Here is a 17,309-nt window from a genome sequence, read left to right on the forward strand (position 1 = left end):
AATTGAATGCGGGACAGGCTCGAGGGGCTGAATGGCCTGCTCCTATTCAGTGGCCCCTCTAAGCTGCGTGGACATGCAGCTCTCTGTTGGTCCTGCGCAGCCTGGGGCCGGCTTTTTCAATGTTAACTGTGGATGGGCCACACAGACCCATAAAGGGGCCACGCACCCAAAAATAAAATTAGGGGGAACAGTGCTCCTGTTCCTATGTTCCCAGAAAGCATCTTAAGCATGTTTGACTCTCCCAAAGAGAATGCAATTCCTACGGTAGATAATTTTACCGATAGAAATCTGTATTCTCACCACCCCCCCCGCTAAAGTTACCTCAGCTTTATCCTAGAGAGACTCCATTAGAAGGTGCCAATCTCAGCTGGAGGCAAACTGACTCCTCTGCTGAACCAGAAGGTTGTGGGTTCAAGTCCCACTCCAGAGGCTTAACCACAAAAATCTAGGCTGACATTCCAGTGCAGTGCTGAGGGGGTGCTGCACTGTCTTTTGGATTAGACGTTAAACCGAGGTCCTGTCTGCTCTCTCTTGTGACGCTATTTCGAAGAAGAGCAGGGGAGTTCTCTCTGGTGTCCTGGCCAATATTTATCCCTCAATCAACATCACTAAAACAGATTATCTGGCCATTATCATATTGTTGTTTGTGGGAGCTTGCTGTGCGCAGATTGGCTGCCACGTTTCCTACATTAGAACAGTGACCACACTTCAAAAGTACTTCATTGGTTGCAAAGCGCTTTGGGACAACCAGAGGTTGTAAACTGCGCTATGTAAACGCTTGTGTGATCTATCCATTCCTCATACTAGTTGTCCTTATAGCCTCTGAGTAAGTTTTCTGCCAATTAAAATTAAACTACTGATTTGAGTTAGATTTGAGCTCAGGTCCTGAAAGGTTAAAAAAACAACGTTCTAATCCACAGCGCCACCAAGTCCTCGATCGGGACCATTTAGAACTAATTAGGAAATGAGAGTTGCAGCCTCTATGTGTAATATTTCTGTCGAGTGATATAAGACCGATGATGGATTACTCTGAGTTCTGCACATCCAACATACAGATTGTTGTTATTTTAGGAAAGTGTTTTTTTTTGCTCCTCACCACTTCTAACAACTCAGAGATCAGCATTCCAGTTCTTTCCCTTTGGAGCATACAGGTGCAAGTTATGTCCTTATCAGCCGAAATCTGAAATGTGCCACATTATGAATTCTGCATTGGTGCTGGTTTCGAAATAGACCAAGTCCCACGGGTAATTCTCAAACTTACACTAATTTGAAAAACAGAAAATGTTGGGAATACAGAGATGCTTATCGAGCACCTCCGAAACCCGAAACCTCCAACACCGAGAAGGACAAGGGCAGCAGGCGCATGATGGCACCATCGCCTCCAAGTTCCCCTCCAAGTCACACACACCATCCTGACTTGGACACATATCGGCCGTTGCTTCATCGCCGCTGGATCAAAAACCTGGACCTCCCTCCCTAACCGCACTGCGAGAGCACCTTCGCCACACAGACTGCAGCGGTTCAAGAGGAAGGCGGCCCACCTTCTCGAGGGCAACTAGGAATGGGCAGTAATAATGTCGGCCTTGTTAACGACGCCCACATCCCGAGGATGAATGAAGAAACATGTGTAAAGAAGAAAAGGAAGGTAAATGTTTTGGTTGTAGATCCTTTTCAGCACTGTCTGGTTTTTTTAAATTTCAGTATTTGTAATTTTTTTCTTCTTATCCAACACTAATTTAGATGTATCTGGGCTTATCTATATATATAAAGCGGTTTGTCTCTCTGTTTGTCTGTTTGTCTGTCTGTCTGTCCGCTATACACTCAAAAGTTATACAGCGTACCTACACGCATGTTATATCAAAAGAAAGCTTATCATTAGGGGAGTCTAATAGGTGTATTTTCTTTTTGGTCAGACAAAAATTGTTCGGACAGTATACAAAAAAGATTTAAAAAACGGCAAAATTCCGCTCATTAGCGTTGAGTGACGTGATGGTTGACCAATCGTACAGGGGAGTAACCTGATGGTTGACCAATCGGTGCATCACGGGGGGGCATTTCATTGCGTGTGTGGGCAGGCCTAATCCTTCTGAGCTGAGGTGAGTGGCCGCCATCTTGATTCCTAACTATTGATTTATTTTTCCCACTTTCTGTGTGTTTATTTTGAAATATAGATTTCCAGCAAAAAAAAAAGTTGCTTTTAAAAGAAAAAAAAATCCTTTTGCAAAGGGGACTCGGGCTTTCCCCCCCTCGGCAGTGGATGAGCTGCCTGCAGGCCTCAGGCCTCGAAGCCTCGGCCTCTCCTCGCCAGCCACGCCCGAGCTAGGCACCGCCCGTCCCGCTGGGCCCGATTCCAAACCAGCGGCCTGCGGTCGCCGCCATCTTTGTAAAGGCTGGCGCAGCGGGACTGAGCCGAGCGTAGCCATCTCTGCCATCTTGGTAAAGGCTGGCGCGGCGGGAGACAGCGAGCGTGTGAACGTCGGCAGCGGCCCGGAGCGGGACCTGAGAGTCGGGCCAGGCCTCATGCGCTCGACCGCGCACCGGCCAGCCCTGAGGCGCTGATCTACACACGGGGGCTTCGGCTCACCGCGTCCGGGCTCGGAGCAAAGGGAGAGAGAGAGGGGGAGGGAGGGAGAGAGAGGAAATCAGGGAGAGACAGGGGGAGGGAGAGGACAGGGGGAGGGGGAGGGAGAGGAGAGGAGGAGGGGGAGGGAGAGGAGAGGGGGAGGGAGAGGAGAGAGGGAGGGAGAGGAGAGGGGGAGGGAGGGAGAGGAGAGGGGGAGGGAGGGAGAGGAGGGGGGAAGGAGATGAGAGGGGGAGGGAGGGAGAGGGGGAGGGAGGGAGAGGAGAGGGGGAGGGAGGGAGAGGAGAGGGGGAGGGAGGGAGAGGAGAGGGTAAGGGAGGGAGAGGAGAGGGGAGGGAGGGAGAGGAGAGGGGGAGAGAGGGGGAGGAGAGGAGGAGGAGAGGGGGAGGGAGGGAGAGGAGAGGGGGAGGGAGGGGGAGGAGAGGGGGAGGGAGGGGGAGGAGAGGGGGAGGGAGAGAGAGGGGGAGGGAGGGAGAGAGAGGGGGAGGGAGAGAGAGGGGAGGGAGGGGGAGGGAGAGAGAGGGGGAGGGAGAGGAGAGGGGGAGGGAGGGTGAGGAGAGGGGGAGGGAGGGAGAGGAGAGTGGGAGGGAGGGTGAGGAGAGGGGGAGGGATGGTGAGGAGAGGGGGAGGGAGGGAGAGGAGAGGGGGAGAGAGGGGGAGGAGAGGAGGAGGAGAGTGGGAGGGAGGGAGAGGAGAGGGGGAGGGAGGGGGAGGAGAGGGGGAGGGAGGGAAAGGAGAGGGGCAGGGAGGGAGAGGAGAGGGGAGGGAGGGAGAGAGAGTAAAGCAGGGAGAGACGGGGAGGGAGAGAGAGAGGGTGAGGGAGGGAAAGAGTGAGGGGGTGGGAGAGGGAGGGAGAGTTCGCCTTCTTCCTTCCTTCCTTCCTTCGCAGGGGTCCATCGGGCCAGGCCTGAGGCACTCCTTCCCCCCCTCTATCTCCAGGCCATTCCCGAACTAAATCCAGCAATCTCTCTCTCTCTCTTCTCCCCATCTCTCTCTTCTCCCCCCAGTCTCTCTCTCTCTCTCTCCCTCCCTCCCCCTCTCTCTTTCCCTCTCTCTCTCTCCCCCCCATTCTCTCTCTTCCCCCCAGTCGCTCTCTCCCCCCCAGTCCCTCTCTCCCCCCCAGTCTCTCTCTCTCTCTCTTCCAACAACAACATGCCCTCAAAAAACCCTCGGCACCGCCGGGCACTCCAGCTAGTATTCATATAAAATGGTAACAGGCTTAGCCCATGACTTCAAATACTGCCATTGCCAAATACAGGAAACTCTCATTTAAACGGCACATAAATATTCGGAATTCGCTATTAACCGGCAAAATTCTTACTCCGAAAACAACACCTCAATAACCGGCAATGTTGCCGAGTCCGAGTCTCCCGCAGTGGCCAAGTTAGTCAGTGGGGGTAGTTCTCCAAACTGCCACTACTCGGCTTCTTGGCGCTGTCGGAAGTCGGAACACCTCAATCCCCCTGTAACAGGAGTCTGACTCTCCCGCGCTGCCGATAGTCTCTTCTGATCCACCATTTTACAGGGGTACTGTGTGTCTCCCACACTGCTGGTAGTCATTGCATTGCATTACCCTCAACTGGCAGTACTGTACTTAATCAAGCATCTTCCACCATCCATTTAACACAACATTCTGTAGGTGAGTACCCAATTACTGTATACTGCACATTTCTTGATTTTTTAATTTTTCTTTGTTAAAAATAGCCTCGGTAGATAACCCTCTCCGTCATCCAGAATTTTTGATCAACCGGCAACACGCAGTCCCGTCGGTGCCGGATACCAAAGAGTTTCCTGTACAGTGTTTAACTAATGCGCTCAGCACTAGACTGGTCTTGTGGCTATTGTCTGCTGGTGGTAATCTCTAGTGGCCTGACTTTTTACGATCTTAACACTTGACATTTTAACAAGGATGGAGAAACTGTTTCCACTGGCAGGAGTGTGGGTAACCAGAGGACACAGATAAGGTAATTGGCAAAAGAACCAGAGGCGAGATGAGGAGAATATTTTTTATGCAGCGAGTTGTTGTGATCTGGAATGCACTGCTTGAAAGAATGGTGGAAGCAGATTCAATAGTAACTTTCAAAAGGGAATTGAATAAATACTTGAAGGGGAAAAATTTGCAGGGCTTTGGGGAAAGAGCAAGGGAGTGGGACTAATTGGAGAACTCTTTCAAAGAGCCGGCACAGGCACGATGGGCCAAATGGCCTCCTTCTGTGCTGTATGATGCTATCATTCTATTGTATTTTTATTGATCCTTCCTAAAGTTATGGAAGCTGCTGTTAACTCTCAAATTATCCATCACTTTGAAAATTCTCACCTAATCCATGATCACTAGGTTGTTGGTATGTTTATTAGTGACCGTATTGCCTACATTATGTGTCTCTGCACTCGAACACCGGCGAATCATTGATCATTGCCTTAGACATCTGATATTGTGCACTTCAAAACAAGTTACCATTATACGGTCTCCCACCAAGATTATATTCACATCTATCTATATACTAAAACTAGGGGGGCACTGGAGAGGTACCACCAACGCTGCCTCCGCAAGATCCTGCAAATCCATTGGCAGGATAGGCGCACTAACATCAGTGTTCTCGCTCAGGCCAACATCCCCAGCATCGACGCTTTGACCGCGCTTGATCAGCTCCGATGGACGGGCCACATCGTCCGCATGCCCGATACGAGACTCCCAAAACAAGTGCTCTACTCGGAGCTCCGACACAGCAAGAGAGCCCCAGGTGGGCAGAGGAAATGCTTCAAGGACACCCTCAAAGCCTCCTTGAAAAAGTGCAACATCCCCACCGACACCTGGGAATCCGTGGCTCAAGACCGTACAAAGTGGAGGAGAAGCACCCGGGAAGGCGCCGAACACCTCGAGTCTTTTCGCTGGGAGCAAGTGGCAGCCAAGCGCAAACAGCGGAAGGAGCGCATGTCAACCCAAGCACCCCACCCACCCGCCCCTTCAACCACCGTCTGCCCCACCTGTGACAGAGACTGTAGGGTCCCGCCTTGGACTCATCAGTCACCCGAGAACTCATTTGTAGTGTAGAAGCAAGTCATCCTCGGTTCCGAGGGACTGCCTAAGAAAAAGAAGAAAACTAGGGGCCATAAATATAAGATAGTCGCATAGATAGAGCGGGGGAGTGAGACTAGCTGCATTGATGTACGAAAGAGCCGGGCCAGACTCGATGGGCTGAATGTCCTCCTTCTGTGCTGTACTATTCTAAAGTTCTATGATTCTAGCGCCAGTGATGCAGCAGCAGTAAAAGCTATTTTCTGGCCATACTACTACCTGCTGACAGCATATCCTTGCCCTAAATGTTGCACAAGTTTAGGTCATGTAAATAATTCTTTATGGAGGCTGTTTAAGCCAGAGATCACAGTTGTAATATTTCTTAAGGCTTAAATGAAATGAGTGATTTGATATATTGCTAACACATTTGTCTTATTAACACAACTATGCACAGTGTTGGTAACTGGGCTGACAGCTGTCTGGGAGTTTTCCTGGATCCCGAGGCAGTGTCCTGGGGGAGACCCTGCTCTAGAAGGCTTTAGGATAGAAAAGAATGTTTCAATAAATCAGCTGAGTGATCACATGTCGGTTACAACTGCTTAAAGGGACATTGCTGCCTAATAAAGTGCCTTGCAAGGCCTCTAGTATTTCTTATGTATCCCATATGTGGCACAAGAATTTAACTTTCAGCATCCCACTATCCCCAAAAGTTTTACTTAACCTTTAATTGGCTGTCGAACATGAAACCATCCTTCAAGGCTGAAAGCTGTACGTACCAAAAGTTCTTAGAATCTTATCTGGATGCTCTCAGATATCTAAAGATCTACTTCTCTCCCTCCAGTAGGGGTTGCCAACCCTCCAGGATTGGTCTGGAGTCTCCAGGAATTGAAGACTACTCTCCCAGACACTGCTGCAAGCAATCTGGGAGTAAAACCACAGGGGCAATAAAAATATTTTTTTTTTTTAGTTTTCTTCGAACAGTTTTGTTTCTTGCATTTATATAGCGCATTTCACAACCTCAGGATGTCCCAATGTGCTTTACAGCCAATGAAGTACTTTTGAAGTGTGGTCACTGTTGTAATGTAGGAAATGCAGCAGCTAATCTGCGCACAGCAAGCTCCCACAAAGAGCAATGTGATAATGACAAGATAATCAGTTTTTGTGATGTTGATTGAGGGAAAAATATTAGCCAGGACACCGGAAATAACTTCCCTGCTTTTCTTCGAATTAGTGCCATGGGATCTTTTACATCCACCTGAGAGGGCAGACGGGGCATTGGTTTAACATCTCATCCAAAAGATGGCACCTCCGACAGTGCAGTACTCCCCTGGAGTGTCAGCCTAGATTTTTTGCTCTGGTCTCTGGAGTGGGACTTGAACCCACAGCCTTCTGACTCAGAGATGAGGGTGCTACCCACTGACATTTGTCATAAACATATCAGATAGTGGGGGGGGGGGAAGAAAGGCTGTTTGACTGACAGTGAAGAATCATCCAATCGGATAATGAAGAGTCTATCACTTTCCGATTGGCGTGGGAAGGTGATGCATCATGAGGATGGACATGTTGGGTGACCGTTGACGGGAGTGTGGGGTGGGGTGGGGCGTTTGGAGGCAGGTGGTCATGTGATGAAACCTCCAGGAATATGTCCAATCAGAGTTGGCAACCCTACCCTCGCCCCCCCCCACCCCCACCCAAGAGCAAAGCTGTGACAAATAGTAATGTAATAGTGCCCACATTAAAAATTTCTATGCTCCATCAGCCATGACCCCATAAGAAAAAACAGGACTAGTGGGTGCATACGTTAGCTTGGTGCAGTCCAAGCTGGAGGAGATTCTTGTGGCCTGTCATCCAATCTAAGCCATGGTGAAACAGATGGCAGAGCTAAGGGCAAGAAACATCTGGATTGATCTCTGAGACAAGGAAATAACTAAACATTGTCCGAACAAAATGGTGAAAAACAGAGAAGCTGTCCAGAGTTGTTTTAGATTCACAAAACAAAAATAGATTCTCTGCTTTTGCTATTTATATTTTACATCAATGTCAAAATGGCCAAGGAGGCCAGAAACCATTGCCGAAGATGCAGTATATTGAAATTATAATTTATTAATTTGAGGCAAGGTAGTGCTGATCGGGGCAAATGATTATATCGGTGACCAATTTGTGACTGAGTTTATGTCTGTAGCAACAGATGGGAGAAGTGGGATTCAACCTTATAACTGCTTGGGGTAGATCTTGACTTCAACCGAAATAAAAATGGGGAGAAAACGGGCTGCTGACTCGCTATCACCCGTTTTACACTATCGCTCAAAGTCAAGATCTACCTCACATTTTTGTCAAAATAAAAAGGCAAATCTTACTGATCATTTTTCTATTACATTCTTCGATAAAATAAAATTGGATTCAAAGTTTCTTTTTATTAGTGGCTGGAGTGTAGACAACGGTTGTTGTTGACCTCTGGATCCTGTGTGTTCAGGAAATGATATTTATTGGGCAATTTATAATCCTGTGGTCTTTGCCTTGACCATGTATGAAGAGGTGATGCACAGTTCTAAAACTAACTGACTACTAGTCACACCACATCACGGGTGGTTTATTTGTTCTGTAAATCAGTGAGGAGTCATGAGCTGGAGGGATTACGATGGGAGCACTAGACCCACGAGTGGGACTCCTCTTTCTCTGCTGGGGCTGTACGTAGGTCTCAGCATCCTACCACCTGTGCTACTTAGCAAGAAGAAATAGGTCTCCTGGTCCCTGGCTCAGTCTGTTGCCTCTGGGATGCACCGACGAGCTCAATGTGTAACTCCATTGCCCAGTGTGTACTGAACTGTACGGCGCAGGAAGGGCCCAGTTTGATCTTAGGCTGATCTCAGCTGAGGAGGGGAGGGGTTGCCAACCCTCCAGGATTGTCCTGGAGTCTCCAGGAATTGAAGATTAATCTCCAGGACCACCCAGGAGAGAAATCAGAGGGGCATTAAAAATACAAATCATTTTCTTTCGATACTTTTGTTTACCAGTTGTAAATATGTTGGAGTTGGGAAAGGAAAGGCTGTTTGACTGACAGTCAAGAATCATCCAATTGGGCAACAAAGATTCTGTTCGCTTTTCAATTGGCTGTGGGAATGTTGGATGACCAATGGTGGGAGTGCAGGGGTGGGGCAGTTGGAGGGAAGCGATCATGTGCTGAAACCTCCAGGACTACATCCAACCAGAGTTGGTAACCCTAGAGTAAGGGGTGCGCTACAATTAGCTTTCAAGCTACGGGGTTAGAGAGGAGAAATTTCATTCAATTATCCCTTTCCTAATTGAGTCTTCCTGGAAAGTGCACTGGTGTGGCCAGAAATGGGATAGGTGGTCCCCCATGTTTGAACAGTTAGGGCAGGATTTTCATTCAGAAGTCAGATTGGAGGCGGGACTACAACTTTTGGGGTTGTAGTCCCGCCTCCATCGAGATGCGGCCAATCCACGCGATTTTAACTTGATTGACCTTGTTGAGCCCGCCCAGCGGGCTCAGCAGGCCAATTAAGGGCCACCCGGCAACAGGTGACATCACAGACTGAAATTTCATCTGTCAAGAGATGTTGACAGATGAAACATCAGCGTTTCACAGCTGTTTGAAGCTGTCAAACACTGACAGTCTTACTTCTAACCTGAGTCCTTCTCCACAGGCTGTTAGAAATCTCTCCTGCACAGAAAGCTGCAGGCTGTCACTTTTGACAGTTCGCAGCCATTCTGCTTTCTGTGCCGGTGAGATGAGGGACTCCCGGAATCTAAAGGAAGGAAGGCTGAAAAGGTAAGAAAAGGTAATTTACACTTCTTTAATCACTTTAGACACACCAAACACACTTACCTTTGCACTCATGCACACATCACTCACCTGAACACTGACATCTCGACCCCCCCAAGCCCGTCAACCCGACGGCCCGACTCCTCTAACTTGGCGTGGTTTGGAGCTGTCAGGAACCACAGTTCAACCTTAAAAATAGTGATTAGGCTAAAAACTGCCTGTTAACTACCTGTTAACAGGCAGTTAATTGGCACTAATCCCTTCCCGCCTCGGATAGACGGGTCCCAGTGTGGGACGGGTATCCGCCTCCTTTCAAACTGGCATGGAGGTGGGTTGGGGGCGGGATGGGGTCGGGACCCCCGATTTCAGGATTTTAACCCCCTGCACGCCTCCAATCCTGACTCCACGGCATGAAAATCGAGCCCTTAGTCTCAGATCACACTACAGGTGCCTGGAAAGCGTGCTTTCAGGAGAAGAAGGAAGAAAACCGAGTTGACAAGGTGGGACATGGATATAAATGGGCCTAGAATTTAGTCTGCAAAGCACCCATTTTTCACACTCTGCGCCAGTTTAATTATAATGAGGCCCGAGGCCCAATATCCTGATACCTACGTGTGCTTTTTCCAGTCAGAGTCACAGATCTGAATCTGCTGAAGACCTTAATTGCATCGAGTCGGTGAACATAAGAACATAAGAAGTAGGAGCAGGAGCAGGCCATACTGCCCCTCGGGCCTGCTCCGCCATTTAATAGGATCATGGCTGATCCGAACCTAGACTCACGTCCACTTCCTTGCCCGCTCCCCATAACCCTTAATTCCCTTATCAGCTAGGAAACTGTCTATCTCCGTTTTAAATTTATTTAATGTCGCAGCTTCCACAGCTCTCTGAGGTAGCAAATTCCATAGATTTACTACCCTCTGAGTGAAGAAGTTTCTCCTCATCTCAGTTTTGAAACGGCAGCCCCTTATTCTAAGATTATGCCCCCTAGTTCTAGTCTCACCCATCAGTGGAAACATCCTCCCCACATCCACCCGATCAAGCCCCCTCACAATCTTATATGTTTCGATAAGATCGCCTCTCATTCTTCTGAATTCCAATGAGTAGAGGCCCAACCTACTCAACCTTTCCTCATAAGTCAACCCCCTCATCTCCGGAATCAACCGAGTGAACCTTCTCTGAACTGCAGGACACCAAACAGGTATTCTGATGCAGCTTGCCTAATTAAAGTTGCCCAATATTGGGACAGCAGCAAGGAGAGTGAGGTGACCGGCGGCGGGGATGGGGGGTAGATCGCCCCGTGGCGGAGTAGGTTGCAATTGAGGGGAGGGGTTTCCCAGGGTGGCAGCGGCCAAGATTAAATTAGGCCTCAACCTAGAACAACTACTATCAAAATATTCTGAAGCATTATTTCAGAAATGTACAGCTAGAAATTGCTGTCGGTAATATTAGGCGACAAAAGAACAAACTCCTTTGTAGGACATTCCTTTGTCTGCTATTTTTAGAGCCCCATTAACACCCTAGTCAGACTAGTTGACAGAGGCATGGGCGGCATTGCCTTGCAGGGGGCCCCATGCAAAGGTTTGATTTGGGGCCTGTACGTTTTTACTAGACAATGATACTTGATACTACTGACTTAATCCGGTGCCGATATCAGTTGTCTTGAGCTTTGTCACCTGTTATTTGCCAACTTTTTATAAAAAATAGTTTTCAAAGTAATTGGATAAAAAATCAGATGTAACACGAGGAAAAACGTTCTCCCCACGCAACATCTTTTTTTCACGCAGAGAGTTGTTGTGATCTGGAATGCGCTGCCTGAAAGGTTGATGGAAGCAGTTTCAAAAGCAAGGTTCAAAAGGGAATTGGATAAATAATAGAAGGGGTAAATTTGCAGTGCAACGGGGGAAAGGGTAGGGGAGTGCGGCTAGTCGGATAGCTCTTTCAATGAGCTAGCACAGGCACAATGGGCCAAATGGCCTCCTCCAGTGCTGTATCAGTCTATGATTCTATAATGAAGATGAGCTAAAAGAAAAATTAGATCGAGGTGAAGAGGAAAGGAATGACAGGACCTGACTGCAATGATTCGATTTAATTTGTAATTCTATGCATTACACGGGCTATGTTTCGTATTTTTAATCCACTGTTAAACTTTGGGAACTTTTACTCCACACTCTTATTCAGCAAGTGGAAAGTGCGACCATCATTTCATAGTATGGAGAATCGCTTGGACATAGCTTGTGGAAATAATGGGCCAGATCTTGCTGGAGCGAGGCCTCTCATGGCGCGCGCCATTTGTTAGACTTTTTCCTGCACCCTTCAGCTCAAAGGGGGCGCGATCCAATTTCCCCCCTATACTTTTGCAGTTTTTCTTACGTTTCCTTTCTGTCTGTTTTCTCTCTCTCTTTTAATCCAATCTTTCTTTCCCTTGTTTAATTTCTCTTTCTCTACCCGATCTGACTCTAATTCACCCGATTTCCTTCTCGGCCATTCCTCTGTTTATTTCTCAATCCTTCAATCTCAATGGTTAAGGAGATAGGCTGTTGATCCCATCGTTCACTCAGGTTCCAGGTACCCCGTTGCCCGTTATCAGCTTGCACTTCCAGCAAGTTACAGCACAAAAACAAATTTGAGCTGAAGGGTGCAGGAAAAAGTCTAACCAATGGCGTGCACCATGAGATGCCCTGTTCCAGTAAGATCTGGCCCATTATTTCCACAAACTATGTCCAAGCGATTCTACATACAGTAATCCCTCCCCAACCGCAGGGGATACGTCCCTGAAAACCCCTGTGGTTAGTAAAACCGCGGTTGGCAAATACAGTATAAATGTTCAAATAACACAATAAAAAAATATAAAAGCAATAAAATCATGTTATTTACCTTAATCCTAAATTAAAAACCGCGTATACGCAAAATTCACTGCTGCGGTTGGCAAAAGTTGTTGCAGAGAGGAAATCGTGTATACTTGAGATCCGCATATGTCAAAACCGCGGTTGGGGCGGATTTCCTGTACTATGAAATGATGGTCGCACTTTCCACTTGCTGAATAAGAGTGTGGAGTAAAAGTTCCCAAAGTTTAACAGTGGAATAAAAATACTAAACATAGCCCGTATAATGCATAGATTTACAAATTAAATCGAACCATTGCAGAGTCAGATTCTGTCATTCCTTTCCTCTTCACCTCGATCTAATTTTTCTTTTAGCTCATCTTCATTATAGAATCATAGACTGATACAGCACTGGAGGAGGCCATTCGGCCCATTCTGCCTGTGCTAGCTCATTGAAAGAGCTGTCTGATTAGTCGCACTCCCCTACCCTTTCCCCCATTGCCCTGCAAGCAACGGTGTGTCTCCTCAACCAATCAGATTGAAGAATCCTCACTAAGCCACACAGAATCTGCACCAGGAAGTGTAAGTTAGATTATTTAATTCAATGTAAAATCATGTACAGAAAGCGAAATAAGGAGAGGGAAAGAAACATTCGATTAAGCGGGAGAAAGATAAAAGAGACAGAAAGAAAACGTAAAACAAAATTTTAATTTTTTTTTTTCATTTTTTAAAATCTCTGACAATAATTAAATTCTGAAGGATTGAGACTCCACACTTGTAAAAGTAAATTTTCAGGGCCAGTGAGGTTGTTTGGCAGTAATTAAGACTTACCACGGCGTTACAAATTCACTTACACCTGAATGCACGAGCCCTAACTTTTTCTAGCATGTTTAGTGGGTATCTAGTGGGTAAGTACCGCAACTTCACACCAATGGAGCGAAGCTTGTGAAGGAGCAGGGCAACTCAGATAGCAATCTCCTGATTTCCGCGTTTAGCTGCACATGTGCGGTCACTGGAAGTTGCTGTCTGACTTTCTCCTTAATAACGATGAATGCTGATGGCCTAACAGTTATTCTTACCACAAATTCTGGGCCATTGGAAGGCATCGGTTCACTTAGAGAAATTTTACTGAGTTAGGGAAATATAGGAACATAAGAATTTAGCCCCTCGAGCCTGCTCTGCCATTCAATGAGATCATGCGCCTTTGTGGCCCATATCCTTTAATACCTTTGGTTAACAAAAATCGATCAATCTCAGATTTAAAATTAACAATTGATCGAGCATCAATTGCCGCTTGCGGAAGAGAGTTCCAAACTTCTACCACCCTTTGTGTGTAGAAGTGTTTCCTAAATCCACTCCTGAAAGGTCTGTCTCTAATTTTTAGACTACGCCCCCTAGTCCTAGATCCCCAACCAACGGAAATAGTTTCTCTCTATCTATCTTATCTGTTCCCCTTAATAGCTTGAAAACTTTGATCAAATCACCCCTCAACCTTCTAAATTCCAGGGAATACAACCCTAGTTTGTGTAATCTCTCCTCGTAACCTAAACCTCGGAGTCCGGGTATCATTCTGGTAAACCTACTTCATTATCATGCAAGACGGGTACCAATGACTGCTTTACTTTTTATTTGTTTGAAGTAGCATATTATTGTGTTGAGACGTGAAAACTGATTATTTGCAAAAATGAGCTCCCGTTTCAAACCGAGTGGAGTTAGGAAGAAGGAGACCTTTTGTGTTCACGTCGCAACATAATAATATGCTACTTCAAACAAATAAAAAGTAAAGCAGTCTCCTGATTTCAAACCCTACCTCAAATCGTAAACCCCTCAGGAAATACGTTACTGAATGACAATGAAATGGACACAGGAATGTCATAGGAATGTGTTAAGCATTTGATAATATTGCCAACAATTTCTAGCCTACAATGTTATCATGCATTTGATTTTTGTGCATAAGTATTGCATTGTAACTTTCCTCAAAATGCATTTCCTTTCTGTCATGCCCCTGCATTGAAAATACCAGTAACAGTTCAAGAGACAACATCATTTATTGTAATAAATAAATTACGGGAATTTCATTAAGACAGATTTGAATGTTATAAAACAAAATATGAATTGAATATCTGGGAGCTGGGAGAGGAGCTGGGTGAAAAGGCCACTTGTTTTTTGCGGTGAGGATTGGAAGCAGCTGGATTTTTCCACTTTAGGGCAACTTTTGTACACAAGTCAAAATTGAGCCCACTTAAAAATATTCTAACGTTGATCCCACATTTGTGAAAAGAATTTCATGTGGCCTCCAATGACTGTTTTTGCAGGAAACCATTGCCCCTAGCAACTGAATTCTTAGAGACATGGGATACCACGTCTGCAAGCCTTGCAAATGTCACACAGCTGAAGCTTGAGGACATTTGGTAAGACTCTCAGTTTAACAGCCATTCGCCCTCAACCTCCACCCCCGCTAATAAGTTGTCCCAATCACAGAAGCAGCTATTATTAGACATTCCCAAAGGCTCCTCCCACTGAACCGTTCTCACTGGAATGCGATTAATGAGCCAAGCAAAGTAGCTGCACTTTTAATTAAAATCATCTGTGTAAACACCCCGGAATGGAAATCAGAATCAAGCTGTTCTATGTTCTGGTGAAAGGGTGAAAGGGAAACCACCAGTACCCAATCCTTAGCTGATAGCGCTAACTCCAGCTCATACTGTTTCTAGTCTCTTCAGCGCCTCTCCTCAATGGTACACAGATGCAGTCACGACTAATAATTCCTTTTGTCACCAGCAAGGCCTGTCATTTTGGATGGGACATGTCGATCTTTTACTTCAAAACATTTATCAAGCCATCACCTAAAACTACAGGCCGACTACAGACTCACAATGAGAACTCGGGTGAACGGAAACAAAATCAGCATCTTTCAGATTTTAGCCAAACAACAACAATGTGCATTTATATAGAGCCTTTAATGTAACAAAATGTCCCAAGGCACTTCACGGGCGCGATTATCAAACAAAATTTGACTCCAAGCCACCTAAGGAGATATTAGGACAGATCTTGGTCAAAGAGGTAGGTTTTAAGCAGCGTCTTAAAGGAGGAAAGGTAGAGAGGTGGAGAGGTTCAGGAGTGAATTCCAGAGCTTAGGGCTGAGGTAGCTGAAGGCACGGCCGCCAATGGTGGAGCGATGAAATTGGGCGTGCGCAAGAGGCCCAAATTGGAGGAGATCAGAGATGTTGGCGAAACAGAAAGCATTGAGAAGCAGAAAACGTTCAACCTCTGATTGGTAGATATTTTTTATATTCTATCTTTTTGACTGTTAACTCCTTGCCCTCTACAGAAAATCCCCATAAACCATAGTGCACAACGACAGCGCTCAAACAAAAGGAACCCTTCAAGTACTGAAGTAAGAAAGAGTCCAAAACCTGGGTACAACAAAAAACTGTAACAAAAGCATGAAATAAAATTGTTTAGAGAACATTGGCCCTTTGCAGACAGCAGTAGAATTACTGTATGAGGATTTTAACAACAGGTTCTAAACAACAGTTTACTTTATTCTGAGAATGCAGTGAACTGTGAAATGCTCTTTGATAATTATGTTTTAAATGATAACAGCCACATTTGAATATGTGCAGTACAACAAAAAAATCAAATATGCAGCTATCACATAAATCAAAACTGTGGGGTTTGCAACGTTGCAAGACTTTTCCATGATCAAAGGGTGAAAGAACATTTTGCAGTCTCTGGCATTAGCAACTGATAAAAGAATCCTGATGTGCTTATTGCTGATTTTCTGTGACAAGACATCAGTGCCGATATGCCCTCAAAGGGTTAAACCCCACAGCTAAGTCTGAAGTTTAAAGCTCTGCTCTCAGCAGGTTAAGTGCTGCTCGGAAATGCTGTTCTGCTTTTAATCACACCCAACAATCCAGCTCAGGATTTGCTTTCTTGCTGTAATCTTTCTTTTAATGGTGACAGGAGTTTCCTCGGATTTCAGTTGCTTTTTAAAAAAAAAAGTGTCTGTTTACCTCAGAGTAAAGAACATTAATAAATAAAACAGTAACTAGACAGACACAGTTGACAGCAACACCCAAATAACAGGGTTAAAATATCACGACCTGCTGCTGCTTAATGCATCAGGCAAGAGCACATTTTAACACAATGGTTAGTAGAGATTCAGACGGCCTATCATTCAAGGTGTAGTCTGAGTACAGGCTGACTCAGGCCCCAGCCGGCTTCTTGCAATGGCCTGCCTCCTTCCAGCTCTGTCTCCTTAAAAGGTAGGCACATGACACATGGGCTGAATGAACCGAAAAGTTACAAAATCTGCTAGAAAGGAGAAAAAGAGAATTGACTTACTGCTATGGCTTGCAGTCTTTGCTTCTGCAGTTCAGCCTCTGCCATCCTAGAAGAGGGATACAGAACAGTGTAGTCACAAAACAGAGCACTCAGGTAAATTGAAGACAGGGGAGGTGGAGGTGGGGGTGGGTTGGGGGGTGGGGTGGTTAAGAGCTCTCTCTGCTGGGTGTTACTGCCGGTAAGATGTACTGTAAAGACTCATTTCAGTCACTGGACCAATGCCTGCTTCAACTGTAATGTAACAGCATTTTCTCCACACTGCTGTCACAAGCCTTGTATGTGCAGCGAAAAGGAGCTGAGCAGAGGGATAGCTGGCATGTCTATCATTTTTTTCCTTTGACGTGCCTCTGGCTGATGGCTCCTCCTAGAGTGGGGTCATGGCAGAGGGGGCCTTGACGTTGGAATGATGTGTAGTAATGACCCGTGTGTGGGAATGTGTTACTGTATGTGTGGCAGACAAGAGATTGCAGCTACAGTGTGTGTGAGAGAAAGAAAGGGAGGGGACATGCAGACGCCCATTAGGAACCACACTAAAAATAATCCAGAAAGCCCTTTCTCTTTTCTGTTATTTTTCCAGGTTGGTTGCCAGCTGCCAGTTTAGCAGCAGAACTCGTTCCATGTGGTTATAAGTTCGGTAGCTCCTTTCCCAACACTAAAAGAGGTGGCAAGCTCCTACTGTTGACATCACGTGCTGGATTCAAAACCCTAAAATACTCTGTCATCCCTTTCATTGATAAGATTCTGCCGTAAATATAC

The 17,309-nt window shown here is 46.2% G+C and overlaps 1 protein-coding gene across 3 annotated transcripts in view; it reads right to left on the reverse strand.

Moving 5' to 3' along the window:
- Positions 1-17,309, reverse strand: part of palm2akap2 (PALM2 and AKAP2 fusion) — a 391,333-nt gene that overhangs the window by 210,895 nt on the left and 163,129 nt on the right. For 2 of the 3 annotated variants that reach the window (XM_085993245.1, XM_085993267.1), the window contains exon 2: positions 16,554-16,599. In XM_085993245.1, coding sequence (XP_085849371.1) covers positions 16,554-16,599 — 46 coding nt within the window. Of the gene's footprint in view, positions 1-16,553; positions 16,980-17,309 lie in introns of those variants that run through there. The other variant, XM_085993256.1, reaches the window with a different exon arrangement.

Source organism: Somniosus microcephalus, chromosome 1 (assembly GCF_052327205.1).
Source record: "Somniosus microcephalus isolate GS21.2 chromosome 1, FLI_Smic_1.0, whole genome shotgun sequence".
NCBI lineage: Eukaryota > Metazoa > Chordata > Chondrichthyes > Squaliformes > Somniosidae > Somniosus > Somniosus microcephalus.